This window comes from Thalassophryne amazonica, chromosome 5, assembly GCF_902500255.1.
Source record: "Thalassophryne amazonica chromosome 5, fThaAma1.1, whole genome shotgun sequence".
Taxonomy (NCBI): domain Eukaryota; kingdom Metazoa; phylum Chordata; class Actinopteri; order Batrachoidiformes; family Batrachoididae; genus Thalassophryne; species Thalassophryne amazonica.
In genome coordinates, this window is record NC_047107.1 from 3,840,964 (window position 1) to 3,856,480 (window position 15,517).

The 15,517-nt window shown below is 46.3% G+C and overlaps 1 protein-coding gene across 4 annotated transcripts in view; it reads right to left on the minus strand.

Annotated features, from left to right (window-relative positions):
* Positions 1–7,616, minus strand: part of kdm2ba (lysine (K)-specific demethylase 2Ba) — a 68,245-nt gene extending 60,629 nt beyond the window's left edge. For 3 of the 4 annotated variants that reach the window (XM_034169663.1, XM_034169662.1, XM_034169661.1), the window contains exon 1: positions 7,465–7,616. In XM_034169663.1, the coding sequence (XP_034025554.1) occupies positions 7,465–7,518 (54 nt within the window). In that variant the 5' untranslated portion in view covers positions 7,519–7,616. The remainder of the gene's footprint in view (positions 1–7,464) is intronic. The other variant, XM_034169664.1, reaches the window with a different exon arrangement.
* Between the last annotated feature and the right edge of the window lie 7,901 nt (positions 7,617–15,517).

The following is a 15,517-nucleotide window of genomic DNA, read 5'->3' on the forward strand; positions in this document are numbered from 1 at the left end:
CAGCCCTAACTATAAGCTTTAGCAAAAAGGAAAGTTTTAAGCCTAATCTTAAAAGTAGAGAGGGTGTCTGTCTCCCTGATCCGAATTGGGAGCTGGTTCCACAGGAGAGGAGCCTGAAAGCTGAAGGCTCTGCCTCCCATTCTACTCTTACAAAGCCTAGGAACTACAAGTAAGCCTGCAGTCTGAGAGCGAAGCGCTCTATTGGGGTGATATGGTACTATGAGGTCCCTAAGATAAGAAGGGACCTGATTATTCAAAACCTTATAAGTAAGAAGAAGAATTTTAAATTCTATTCTAGAATTAACAGGAAGCCAATGAAGAGAGGCCAATATGGGTGAGATATGCTCTCTCCTTCTAGTCCCCGTCAGTACTCTAGCTGCAGCATTTTGAATTAACTGAAGGCTTTTTAGGGAACTTTTAGGACAACCTGATAATAATGAATTACAATAGTCCAGCCTAGAGGAAATAAATGCATGAATTAGTTTTTCAGCATCATTCTGAGACAAGACCTTTCTAATTTTAGAGATATTGCGTAAATGCAAAAAAGCAGTCTTACATATTTGTTTAATATGCGCTTTGAATGACATATCCTGATCAAAAATGACTCCAAGATTTCTCACAGTATTACTAGAGGTCAGGGTAATGCCATCCAGAGTAAGGATCTGGTTAGACACCATGTTTCTAAGATTTGTGGGGCCAAGTACAATAACTTCAGTTTTATCTGAGTTTAAAAGCAGGAAATTAGAGGTCATCCATGTCCTTAAGTCTGTAAGACAATCCTGCAGTTTAGCTAATTGGTGTGTGTCCTCTGGCTTCATGGATAGATAAAGCTGGGTATCATCTGCGTAACAATGAAAATTTAAGCAATGCCGTCTAATAATACTGCCTAAGGGAAGCATGTATAAAGTGAATAAAATTGGTCCTAGCACAGAACCTTGTGGAACTCCATAATTAACCTTAATCTGTGAAGACGATTCCCCATTTACATGAACAAATTGTAATCTATTAGATAAATATGATTCAAACCACCGCAGCGCAGTGCCTTTAATACCTATGGCATGCTCTAATCTCTGTAATAAAATTTTATGGTCAATAGTATCAAAAGCAGCACTGAGGTCTAACAGAACAAGCACAGAGATGAGTCCACTGTCTGAGGCCATAAGAAGATCATTTGTAACCTTCACTAATGCTGTTTCTGTACTATGATGAATTCTAACGTTTGAGGACAACTTCTTTGTCCTCAAACGTGTGGTTAGTGTCTTTAAGGTGGAGATGAACTGCAGACTGAGGTCCACTGGCGCCCTCTCTGCGGTGCTGGTATAGCCTTTTGTGTAAAGGTTGCTTAGTCTCACCTATGTAGTGTTCGTTACAGTTTTCCTGACATCTGATAGAATACACTACATTGCTCTGTTTGTAACTAGGGATCCTGTCCTTAGGGTGAACTCATTTCTGTCTCAAGGTGTTAACCGGTTTAAAGTAAACTGGGATTTTGTGCTGTCTGAAGATCCTCTGTAGTTTTTCCTGCTAAGAGGTTGAAACATTCAGATTCATTGGTTGTCCGGAAGGGGTCTGGGAATTACTGCCATTCACCATTAACCCTCTGGGACCGACTTTTTAATGATTTGAGATAGAAACTTACTTTTTTTTTTTTTTGCTGAAAAGTTAACTCCACGGACTTTCGATCCACCATCAGCCATCTTGGTACTCCTCATAGAAGATGTGTGATGACGTGCGCAATGTGAGTGTCCAATCAGAATTGGTTCTCCGTCACATGGTTTTCCAAAATCCAATCGTAGGCCAGATTGACCTCACATGATATGGCAAAGATCGTTTTCAGGAGCAATATCATAATAGTTGGCCCGTTTGAATAGCCCCCTAACTGCTCCAATTGCATTTTCTTCCGCTTTATCCGGAGTCGGGTCGCGGGGGCAGCAACTCAAGCAAAGCCGCCCAGACCTCCCGATCCACACACACCTCCCCCAGCTCCTCCGGGGGAACCCCAAGGCGTTCCCAAGCCAGCCGAGAGATGTAATCCCTCCAGCGTGTCCTGGGTCTTCCCCGGGACCTCCTCCCAGTGGGACGTGCCCGGAATACCTCTCCAGCGAGGCGTCCAGGGGGCATCCGGAAAAGATGCCCGAGCCACCTCAACTGACTCCTTTCGATGTGGAGGAGCAGCGGCTCAAATCCGAGCTCCTCCCCGAGTGACCGAGCTCCTCACCCTATCTCTAAGGGAGCGCCCAGCCACCCTGTGGAGGAAACTCATCTCGGCCGCTTGTACTCGCAATCTCGTTCTTTCGGTCATGAGCCAAATCTCATGACCATAGGTGAGGATCGGAACGTAGATCGATCGGTAAATCGAGAGCTTTGCCCCCCTACTCAGCTCTCTCTTCACCACGACAGTCCGATACAGCGACCGCATCACTGCAGATGCTGCACCGATCCGTCTATCGATCTCACGCTCCATCCGTCCCTCACTCGTGAACAAGACCCAGAGATACTTAAACTACTCCACTTGAGGCAAGGACACTCCACCGACCTGAAGAGGGCAAAGCACCTTTTTCCGGTCGAGAACCATGGCCTCGGATTTGGAGGCGCTGATTTTCATCCCGGACGCTTCACACTCGGCTGCAAAACGCCCCAGTGCACACTGAAGGTCCTGATTTGACGAAGCCAACAGAACCACATCGTCAGCAAACAGCAGAGACGAGATTCTGTGGTTCCCAAAACAGACCCCCTCTACACCCTGGCTGCGCCTAGAAATTCTGTCCATAAAAATAATGAACAGAACCGGTGACAAAGGACAGCCCTGGCGGAGGCCAACGTGCACTGGAAACAGGTTTGACTTACTACCGGCAATGCAAACCAACCTCCTGCTGCGGTCGTACAGGGACCGGATAGCCCTTAGCAAAGGACCCCGGACCCCGTACTCCCGGAGCACTCCCCATAGGGCGCCCCGAGGGACACGGTCGAATGCCTTCTCCAGATCCACAAAACACATGTGGACTGGTTGGGCGAACTCCCATGAACCCTCGAGCACCCGATGGAGCGTGTAGAGCTTGTCCAGTGTACCGCGACCAGGACAAAAACCACACTGCTCCTCCTGAATCCGAGGTTCGACCATCGGTCAAATTCTCCTCTCCAGTACTCTGGAATAGACCTTACCGGGGAGGCTGAGGAGTGTGATCCCCCTATAGTTGGAACACATCCGCCGGTCCCCCTTCTTAAACAGAGGGACCACCACCCCGGTCTGCCAATCCAGAGGCACTGTCCCCGATCGCCACGCGATGTTGCAGAGGCATGTCAGCCAAGACAGTCCCACAACATCCAGAGACTTAAGGTACTCAGGTCGGATTTCATCCACCCCAGGAGCCTTGCCACCGAGGAGCTTTCTAACCACCTCAGTGACTTCGATCTGGGTAATGGATGAGTCTGCCTCTGAGTCCCCAGTCTCTGCTTCCTCTTCGGAAGACGTGACGATGGGATTGAGGAGATCCTCGAAGTATTCCTTCCACTGCCCGACAACATCCTCAGTCAGGGTCAACAGCTCCCCACCCGCACCGTAAACAGTGCTGGTGGAGAGCTGCTTCCGCCTCCTGAAGCGTCGGACGGTTTGCTAGAATCTCTTCGAGGCCGACCGATAGTCCTCCTCCATGGACTCCCCGAACTCCTCCCAGACCTGAGTTTTTGCCTCTGCGACCGCACAGGCTGCGGCACGTTTGGCCTGCCGGTACCTGTCAGCTGCCTCCGGGGTCCCACCTACCAACAAGGACAAGTAAGACTCCTTCTTCAGCTTGACGGTATCCCTTACTTCTGGTGTCCACCACCAGATTCGGGGACTGCCGCCGCGACAGGCACCAGAGACCTTGTGACCACAGCTACAAGCGGCCGCATCGACAATGAAGGTGGAGAACATGGTCCACTCGGACTCCATGTCTCCAACCTCCCCCGGGATCTGGGAGAAGCTCTCCCGGAGGTGGGAGTTGAAGACCTCGCTGACAAAGGGTTCCGCCAGTCGTTCCCAGCAGACCCTCACGATACGTTTGGGCCTGCCGGGTCTGACCGGCTTCCTCCACTCCCAGCGGATCCAACTCACCACCAGGTGGTGATCGGTTGACAGCTCTGCCCCTCTCTCGAGTGTCCGAGACACGTGGCCGAAGGTCAGATGATACGACTACAAAGTCGATCATCGACCTCCGGCTCAAGGTGTCCTGGTGCCACGTGCACTTATGGACACCCTTGTGCTCAAACATGGTGTTCGTGATGGACAAACTGTGACTAGCACAGAAGTCCAACAACTGAACACCACTTGGGTTCAGATCGGGGAGGCCGTGCTCCCGATCACCCCCCTCCAGGTCTCACTGTCGCCGCCCATGTGGGCATTGAAATTCCCCAAGAGAACAATGGAGTCCCCAGTCGGAGCGCTATCCAGTACCCCTCCCAGGGACTCCAAGAAGGTTGGGTAATCTGCACTGCCGCTCGGCCTGTAGGCCGAGACAACGGTGAGGGACCTGTCCCCGACCCGAAGGCGTAGGGACGCGACCCTCTCATTCACTGGAGTGAACTCCAACACATGGCGACTGAGCTGGGGAGCAATAAGCAATGCGACCCCAGCTCTCCGCCTCTCCCCATGGGCAACGCCAGAAAAATGAAGCGTCCAGCCCCTCTCCAGGATTTGGGTACCAGAGCCCAAGCTGTGCATGGAGGTGAGCCCGACTATCTCTAGTCGGTATCTCTCAACCTCCCACACAAGCTCAGGCTCCTTGCCCCCCCACGAACATAGTTAATGACTCCAAATTCTATTTGTACATATTTAATGATTTCAAATTGTATTTGTGCGTAGTTAATAATTCCAAACTCTATTCGTGCGTAGTAAATTCCAAATTCTATTTGTGTGTAGTTAATGATTCCAAATTCTATTCATACATAGTTAATGATTCCAAGTTCTATTTGTGTCGTTAATGATTCCAAATTCTATTTGTGTGTAGTTAATGATTTCAAATTGTATTTGTGTGTAGTTAATGATTTCAAATTGTATTTGTGTGTAGTTAATGATTCCAAATTCTATTCATACATAGTTAATGATTCCAAGTTCTATTCGTGTGCAGTTAATGCTTCCAAATTGTATTTGTGTGTAGTTAATGATTCCAAATTCTATTCGTACATAGTTAATTATTTCAAATTCTATTCATGTGTAGTTAATGATTCCATATTGTATTTGTGTGTAGTTAATGATTCCATATTGTATTTGTGTGTAGTTAATAATTCCAAATTCTAGTCCTACTGAGTTAATAATTCCAAATTCTATTCATACATAGTGCAGCCTTGTTATTTTTAGGGTTGGGATTGGTTGTTGTGGTTAACATAGTTTAGGAATCTATGTATCAAGACAAAATCATGTAGAAGTACATAGCTTTATGATCATGTGACGTATACTGACCAATGAGACAGACGCTACCTACCAATAGAAGTTCACTATATGAATACATATAGGTGCCTAACAGGTGCACCCCAAACACGAGCCCAGCTTCTTTTGGGGTGCACTTAAAAAAACAACCACCATCTCATAGGGCCATGAGGGGGTCTACAGAAAGTCCACAGCTCGGGAGGTCTACAAAAAGTTCACAGCTCAGGAGGTCTATATCTAGTCCATGGCTCAGGAGGTCTATATCTAGTCCACGGATCGGGAGGTCTACAGAAAGTCCACGGCTTGGGAGGTCTACAGAATGTCCACGGATCGGGAGGTCTACAGAAAGTCCACGGATCGGGAGGTTTACAGAAAGTCCACGGATCGGTGGTCTACAGAAAGTCCACTGATCGGGAGGTCTACAGAAAGTCCACGGCTCTGGAGGTCTACAGAAAGTCCACGGCTCGGGAGGTCTATAGAAAGTCCACGGCTCGGGAGGTCTACAGAAAGTCTACGGCTCGGGAGGTCTATAGCTAGTGCACTGATCGGAAGGTCTACAGAAAGTCCACGGTTCGGGAGGTCTACAGAAAGTCCACGGCTCGGGAGGTCTACAGAAAGTCCACGGCTCGGGAGGTCTATAGCTAGTGCACTGATCGGAAGGTCTACAGAAAGTCCACGGTTCGGGAGGTCTACAGAAAGTCCACTGATCGGGAGGTCTACAGAAAGTCCACGGCTCGGGAGGTCTACAGAAAGTCCACGGCTCGGGAGGTCTATAGCTAGTCCACTGATTGGGAGGTCTACAGAAAGTCCACTGATCAAGAGGTCTACAGAAAGTCCACGGCTAGGGAGGTCTACAGAAAGTCCATGGCTCGGGAGGTCTATAGCTAGTCCACAGCTCTGCAGTCTACAGAAAGTCCACGGCTTGGGAGGTCTATAGCTAGTCCACTGACTGGGAGGTCTACAGAAAGTCCACTGATCAAGAGGTCTACAGAAAGTCCACGGCTATGGAGGTCTACAGAAAGTCCATGGCTCGGGAGGTCTAATAGCTAGTCCACAGCTCTGCCGTCTACAGAAAGTCCAGGGATTGGGAGGTCTACGGCTATTCCACTGATCGGGAGGTCTACAGAAAGTCCACGGCTCGGGGAGTCTATAGCTAGTGTATTCAATCAATCAATCAACTTTTTTCTTGTATAGCGCCAAATCACAACAAACAGTTGCCCCAAGGCGCTCGTATTGATCGGGTGGTCTACAGAAAGTGCACTGATCGGGAGGTCTACAGAAAGTCCACGGCTCTGGAGGTCTACAGAAAGTCCACGGCTCGGGAGGTCTATAGAAAGTCCACGGCTCGGGAGGTCTACAGAAAGTCTACGGCTCGGGAGGTCTATAGCTAGTGCACTGATCGGAAGGTCTACAGAAAGTCCACGGTTCGGGAGGTCTACAGAAAGTCCACGGCTCGGGAGGTCTATAGCTAGTGCACTGATCGGGAGGTCTACAGAAAGTCCACGGTTCAGGAGGTCTACAGAAAGTCCACTGATCAAGAGGTCTACAGAAAGTCCACGGCTAGGGAGGTCTACAGAAAGTCCATGGACTGGGAGGTCTATAGCTAGTCCACAGCTCTGCAGTCTACAGAAAGTCCACGGCTCGGGAGGTCTATAGCTAGTCCACTGACTGGGAGGTCTACAGAAAGTCCACTGATCAAGAGGTCTACAGAAAGTCCACGGCTAGGGAGGTCTACAGAAAGTCCATGGCTCGGGAGGTCTAATAGCTAGTCCACAGCTCTGCGGTCTACAGAAAGTCCAGGGATTGGGAGGTCTACCTCTGCCGAAGGACAAATTGTCAACGTTATCATCACAAAAGCCGAACAAAATGTCCTTTAAGAGCAGCTGAACGGTGGCTGATCCGGTCCATCTGACGCTATTCTTTATGAACACAGAAACGTTACCGAAGACACATTTGTCCCCGTGAGCCGAGCAGAGGCGGAGAAAAAAATCCAGACAAAAAGCTCCACTTTAACCGAGAGAAGCCGCAGCTGTGGGGCGACGGGACCGGCGGGGACTGACCTGCTCAGACTCTGAATCATACTCCTCGTCGTCTCCGCTCAGCGACAGGGCCATGGCTGCTCCGACGGCCGCCGTTCAGGCTCATCGTCCGCGGCGGCGCAGAAAGACAACATGGCTGCAGCTTCCTGCGCGAGGACAAGACGTGCTGCGTTCAGGCGCGCTCGGAAACTACAGCTCCCACCGTCAAAGACACAGACCCGCCACCCCGGTGCGCCGTCATCATTAAACCACTGAAGGAAGAACTACAGTTTTCCAGTATAACAAATAACTCAAAATTAACAAATAATCACTTTTATCACTTCTTAGCACTGTGAAGTTGGCACTTGGTTCGATATGCAACATTTGAACATGGGGCTAAATGTTGCATATCGAACCCATTGGCTGCCCTTCTCCTCAATAAGTGCCATGATCCTTCCATGCAAGATCAAGTTCAGTTCCAGCAGCAACCTCAGCCTCCCAAACTCTGTTCAAAGAGGTGCATTGTTTGCCCTCATTGCAAATCTCATGTTTAAGAAGGTTCTGCACATTCTCACATTCTTTGAGGTCTTTCCTCATTGAGCAGTGGAGGACTTGGATGCATGTGAATAATGTAGACTTCATCCTGTACCACTGCTTCAAGGAGGTATCTTCTAAAAAGTGGCAGTATAGGTTTGGGAGTTGATTTTAAGTCCATCTCCAACCTAAAAAGGTCCAACCAGCTCCTCCTTAATAACAGCAGGCCAAACCACATCTCCTCCATCTTGCTGGTTGGTGTCTGACTCAAGTGGTGATGTGAGTCCAAATAAGTGGTCCATCAAGAGTCAGTCTGTCAAAAAAAAAAAAACCTTTGAAGAATGAGTCTTTGGGTATTTCTTGATCCAATCTTTATGTTTTAGCTTGCAAGTCTTGTTCAGTGGTGGTCCTGTTTCAGTCTTCCTGACCTTGGGCATGTCTCTGAGCACTGTTGCAGTTCTGGAATATGGTGGTGCTGGAGGGCACTGGGTTCCTGGTACTGTCATGATTAATTGTTCTCAAGTCTTTGGCTGTAATCTTGCATCTTTTCTTCTCTACGTTTCCTGTGACCCCATTGACTGGAACAAAACATTTGGCTGTCCAGTGATCTCGGCTCCATAGGTTAGCTATCGCATCCCTTTGAAAGGCAATTTCCATTTACTTTTTCAGTGTCTGTTAAATCTCTTTTTGGCCCATTTTACCTGAGCTAAAGAAGCTACCTAATGCTACCTAATACACAATTAAAAGACACAAGTAAAAATGTACACGGAATCTGAGAGCCTCACAGTCGTAGGGAGACTGTTCCATAGAGTAGGTGCATGATAAGAGATCTGTGTCCGTCACTGATGACACACCGAATGATCAAAATCACACACAGACCTGGGGCCCGTTCCATGAAGCAAGCTCAGAAAAGCGGCGTTTAATGTGAAACGCCTGACTTGAATAAGCCAAACAAACGAGACGAAGCTAAAGCAGTTTCATATAATGTCAAGCCATGTTCACATAACTCAAACTAAGTCAAGACAGATTCAGCCAGTAAGACTAATTGCGTGTGCACGCCATTCATAGGCAGCCAATGCTGTCGAACACAGATCAACTGGATTCACAACGGCAAAACGTAAAGAGCGAGCAGCAACGTTCACGGCCTCAGAGCAGCACTTATAATGGAGACCTATGAGGAATCAAAACATCTAATAAGGAAAAGAGGGAACACGGCAGCAATAAATAAACTCAGAGAGAAAGGATGGCATTCACTAAATGGGTACAATTAACATGCCAATGCAATGCATTCTGGGTGAAATGTACTGATAAATAAATGTGTCGTTATTCTACAGATTGCAATGCTTTATGCTACTGCTGTGGTGAACACGTTGAAGTTTCTTAGAGCTTGTTAAAATTATGTCCATAGGTGTTTTTGATGTCTAAATTATGAAATAACTTGACACCGTAAGTGAGTGGTTGGGTTGGATTATGTGCTTCAGAATGCTGAGCTTCGAGCTACTGGAGTGTTGTGATGTTGGAACAATCCCAGAAATTTAATTTAACAGGGCTCAAGGGTGGGTTGCACATTCATGATATGTTTATGGCAAAAACTATCTCCCTCTCTGATATTTTCCAGAGTTGACAGATTTGGTTAAGCAGACAACTCAGGCTAAGGCTGAGAATTAGCCTGGTTCAGACCAGACTAGTTCAGAAGTATAAATTACCAGAGGTGGGACGAAGTCACTGTCAAGTGATTCTCAAGTCATTGATCTGCAAGTCCCAAGTCAAGTCTCAAGTCAGCTTGCAAACAATTGGTGGTCATTATGACTTGCTGATTCATGACTTGAGAGTGACTTGATGATGACTTCGTTCCACCTCTGTAAGTTATTACGGTAACACAGCAAGACTTGGCGTTAGTGAGATTGCTGGAATGGAACCCTCACTTAGAAAGTTGCAACTTGTCAAAATAAATGGGGATTTGGCTTAATCATGTTTGCTGAAATACCCCTTTGGTCTACTGTTCAATACAAATATCCACAGACCTACACTTGCATGATCTTCTGGCTTGAGTCCAAAAGATCATGGGTTCAAATCCCCACCTGACTGGAAAATCACTAAGGGCCCTTGGGCAAGGCCTTTAATCCCCTATTGCTCCCAGTGTGTAGTGAGCGCCTTGTATGGCAGCACCCTGACATCGGGGTGAATGTGAGGCATAATTGTAAAGCGCTTTGAGCGTCTGATTCAGATGGAAAAGCGCTATATAAATGCAGTCCATTTATAGCCTCAGGGAAAAACACCAACAGCAGGCAGAGGGGAGGTCTTTCCCCGACCATTGATGTCTTCATAACAGTACAATCCACCTGTTGTTGTGGTTAAGAGCAAAAGCATCAATGATTTTGTTGCTGTCCATGTTCTTCGAGGGTTAATTGCCAGGAGTGCCGGTGTCGTGCTCTTATTTGCCCACGTCTTCACTGTGCATGCGCTATTTTGGAGCATCAGCAGCAATTAACAGATTATCACCTTGTTTCTGCTTAAAACTGACTTTAGAATGATTTAAGAGGTTTTACTTTGTCATCCGATGGTTAATAATCACAGTCTTCCCTTTGATTGCTTTGGGTGTAGAGAGTCAGACTCAGAGAGTCAGACTCAGAGAGTCAGACTCGGACGTGCCGCTGTGGCGCTCTGATCGCTCCCCCGTCTTTTATTATGAAATAATACTGAATTTATGTGGAAATGATTGTTGTACAAAAGCTTCAGATATCTGTCACTGAGACAGATAATATTGTAACTGCAATGCAGCTTTAAGCAGAAACGAGGCGATAATCTGTGAATCGATGCTGACGCTCCGAAGTGACGCTTGCAGTGAAGACAGGGTGGACCGATCAGAAGGGAGGACGGCTCAGACTGTGACACCGGGCCACTGGTGTGGCTGTGCCCACTGCTGATCCTCAGGTAGTTCTTTAGGTGACACGGACGTCACTTCTTTGCAGTTCAACTCATGGATATTTGGGCAGCAAAAACTGAACCATTTTAGCAACTTGAAACAGACGACACTCACTACAGTACAATGACATCATCATGACATCATTGAACGTGATGTTGCTGAATGTCATGTTACACTCATTTTGTGTAAAACAATTAGTTCTATTGATGAATGCCCTTAGCAAAAAGAAGTTTATTCAAGTGTACTATGAGTATACATATTTTTTACTAAAATTGAGGAAGTATACTTGAAGGTGACTTTTTATAAACTATATTTTATATACTTAAGAATAGTATAGTGAAGTATACTTGGCTTATACTGAAAAGTATAAACAAAAGTCTAAGTACATTAATACTAAGACTTACACTTGTACTTTAATACTAAAACTTATACTTATACTGTAGTATACTTTTTACGTCTTTCTGCCACAAAGTACTAACACTTATTATGCACTTGGAGCAAGATATACTAACCGTTAGCAAAAAGTAGTATACTTAAAGTTCATTTTATTAAGTATGCTCCAGTATAAGTATAGCAAGTATACTACAGACCATGTACTGTTAGTATACTACAAAGTACACAAATTTAATACTTTTTCGGACTAAATTGAAACATTTCAAGTTTATAAAAGTATATTTTAAAGTTTGTTTTAAGTTTGCAAAAATACACTTTAAAGTATACAACAAGTACACTCATCTATATACTACCAATGTACTTGGTATATCCCTCTCCTATGCTTAAAGTATACCACAAGTGCACTTATCAATATACTGCCATTGTACTAGTTGTATACTTTGAGTCCCTATTTTTAGTTTATTATCGTATACTTAAAGTATACTGTTATACACATTGGTTATTTCACTATTTTACTTTTTATACTTTAATTTTGCTTGGCATATTACCTGTAGCTTACTATTTATATACTGAAAATATACTCCTTAAAGTATTCTTAAAGTTTACTCATACTGTATGTACACAATAATGTTGTTGTTGTTGTTGTTGAAACAGATGATGCTATGTACATAACACCATTGCCAAACCCTTATGAAAGGGACTAGCCGAATTCTCACTCACAGTGAAACAGGAAATGTTGAACACTTCCTGGCATAGGTGGAACTAGAGCGGAGGCCGGGGCTTCACTGGACTCCCCTGAAAGCTGATTGGACACAGATGATTGACATGTCACGGCACCACACGTCTGGTTGAAAGAGCTGCATTTTCAAATCAGTGAGTCACATTGACTGCTAGGTTCCTGCTGTCCATGAGTTTGTGCTGTGTACCACAAAAAGTTCTAATCCGCCTTATTAGAAGAAGAAAAATGTTTGCTTCATATTTGAACTGAACACGTCGTTTAAACTCTGGACTTCTAATGACACCAAATTTATATTGATGAGTAAACAACCGTATTTTATGCCAGAAATGAGGTCCAGGTTGTTAAAAGCAGCATTTCTCCTTTAATTCAGGTTGGCATGTCTGTCTGTTAGCTGTTTAAGAGTGCAAACATGTTTAAGATAACAGACAGCAGCTGGTTCATGCTCAGTTGGCTTATTAGTGCAGCAGATAACTGAAACAATCCTTCAAATGGTGATACAAGCATCAAATTCAGCACATATAGATAGATAAACTTTATTACAGACTCAAGGTCCAGATAAAAGAAACAAAACACCATACATACAACAACAACAAACAAAAATATATAAATAAATAAATAAAATAGGGACACTAAACGCCCTTGAATAAAAGACACTTATACCAGTGTTTCCAAATCTGTGATGTATACCGTGTGGCACTGTAGGAAATATTAATCAGTTTAAGAACAATCTTATTATCAGAATTATTTAAACGAGAGATGAACCTAAATGTCATCATTCTTAAAATGGCTTGACGAGTGTTCACACGTGCTGTCACAAACATTTCTGTGGCACTGATCCATCGAGGCCTTTTTAGTCAAATTCACAAAGCGTCATTATAAGCCACTTGTAGTCTCTGAAGGCTCGCTTTCTTGTGTACAAAGGTGTATAAAATGCTTTAAACAAAGCCAGCTTCACTTCGTCGGAGCAGTAGCCAAATTTTTGAACTAATGTGTTTGCTCTGACATATAGCGTACGACACTGACGAAAAATATCCTCATCATCACTCAGCGTATCTGTGATCACATGACCAAGATACCTCACCTGATTACATACATTCAGTACATGACCTGCCAGAGTAAAATCAGGAAAAACCAAATGTTTGTCATCATTCGTTCTAGCAATCATGATCATACTTTTCATATCATTATATTTTATGTCATGTTTTTCTCCATACATGGCACACACATTCAACAATTGCTGTAGCCCAGCAGAACTGGGACTAAACAAAACACAGTCATCAGCATACATCAAATGGTTCACCACTGTATCCCCAACCACACAACCAGTTCTTCACCCATTCAGCTGTTCAGACAAACCAGTCATATAAAAATTAAATAAAATTGGAGACAAAATGCTCCCTTGTCTGACTCCATTGCTGACCTGAAAAGGGGAAGATATACAAATACCCCATTTCACCTGCATTTTTTGATGTGCATACCAATACATTAGTAGCCTCACTATGGATTTGGGAACGCCAGCATCACTCAATTTTCTGAACAATTTTCCATGGTTCACATGATCAAATGCCTTAGAAGCATCCATGAAACACAAGAATATTGATGAGTTTTTCCCCTTTATAATCACTCAGTAATTCTTTTAAAACATACGTATATACAGAAATCAGTACTATGCATGGCTTTAAATCCAAATTGATATTCTGAGTGTTGTGTGGGCCTGCTGAAGAGGAGGTACTGCTGGCCCACCACCACCAGAGGGCACCCTGCCTGGAGTGCGGGCTCCAGGCACAAGAGGGCGCTGCCGCCTCACAGGAGCCGCCGGGGTGACAGCTGTCACTCATCACCTATGACAGCTGTCACCAATCATCTGATCTTCATCTGTATAGCAGCAGGACGACATCTCCACCTCTTTGCCGAGATATCGCTATTCTTAGGAGGTAACGAGCTCAGCCGATTGAATTATCTTTCTGACAGCAGAACATTGTTGCTTTGTGTTTTTGACAGCAGAGTGAGTGCTTGCAGCTGGAGACCGAGTTGGACTTTTCTCCTACCTGTTGATAAGTAACCATACTCCTGCATTTACCAGCTTTTTGATGAGAGGTGGAGGTGGATTTTCCCACCATACGTGTTGCTGGGTGTAAACCCACCTACATCTAACTGTTTTTGTTCCTCGCCAGCAGTACCAGATCCGACAAGCGGAGGCAGTGACCACCTGGGAGTTCGGGACTTGGCGGCTCCAGTATTCCCGGGGTTCGGTGGCGGAGGAAATCGTGTGGTTCCGGTTCTGCTTTGGACAGACGTCTCTTATCTTCGAACCTGCCCACATGACACGTTCTGTACATTGACTTCATTGCATACTATTGTGACCTGCTGTGTTTGTTGTGCTCATTCACAACAGTAAAGTGTTGTTATTTGACTTCCTCCATTGTCCGTTCATTTGCGCCCCCTGTTGTGGGTCCGTGTTCCTACACTTTCACAACAGGATATCTCGGCCAGCATCATGGACCCCGAGGGGCGTCACCCGGCTGTTGAACGGCCAATGGAAGAGCAGGGCGCACAGGCGTCTGCAGGAGGCATGATCGGTGAGTTGCAGCGAATCCTCACCGCTTTTACTGCTCGGTTGGATCTAATGACCGAGCAGAACGTCCTCCTTAACCGCAGGGTGGAGGCTCTCGCCGCGCAGGTGGAAGCGCGCCCCCAGGGCGCTGCTGCGGCTCCCCCTCCTGTCAATCCTGTGCGCAACAGTGACGTTCCACAGGTCATTCAACGACCCCTCCCACCTTCCCCTGAAGCATACATAAGCCCTCCAGAGCCGTACGGGGGTTGTGTGGAGACGTGCGTGGACTTTCTTATGCAGTGTTCGCTCGTCTTCGCACAACGTCCCGTCATGTACGCGACTGATGCTAGTAAGATAGCTTATGTGATTAATCTGCTTCGCGGTGAGGCACGCGCTTGGGCTACAGCGCTCTGGGAACAAAATTCACGGCTCCTTCTGACATACGATGGGTTTGTGAGGGAGTTCAGAACAGTGTTCGATCACCCAAATAGAGGAGAGACCGCTTCAGCCGTGCTGCTGTCAATGAGACAGGGGCGCCGGAGCGCAGCTGCTTATGCAGTCGACTTCCGCATCGCGGCTGCGAGGTCCGGCTGGAATAGCACTGCCCTCCGTGCCGCCTTCGTAAACGGACTGTCGTTGGTCCTGAAGGAGCACCTGGTGGCTAAGGACGAACTGCGGGATTTAGACGGGCTTATCGATCTCGTTATACGGCTAGACAATCGGCTAGAAGAACGCCGTCGGGAACGAGACGAAGGGTGTGGCCGGGCACGCGCCGTCCCTCCTCCTTCCGGTTCCAACCGAGTTCCGCCCTCCCCACGCTCCACGGCCTCTACGCTCCGTGTGGTTACAGCTCCCCCTGCTGACGAAGCTATGGACACGAGCAGGGCCACATTTAGGCCACCAGATAGACAAAGGAGGCTGGTCCGCGGAGCGTGCTTTGTTTGTGGCT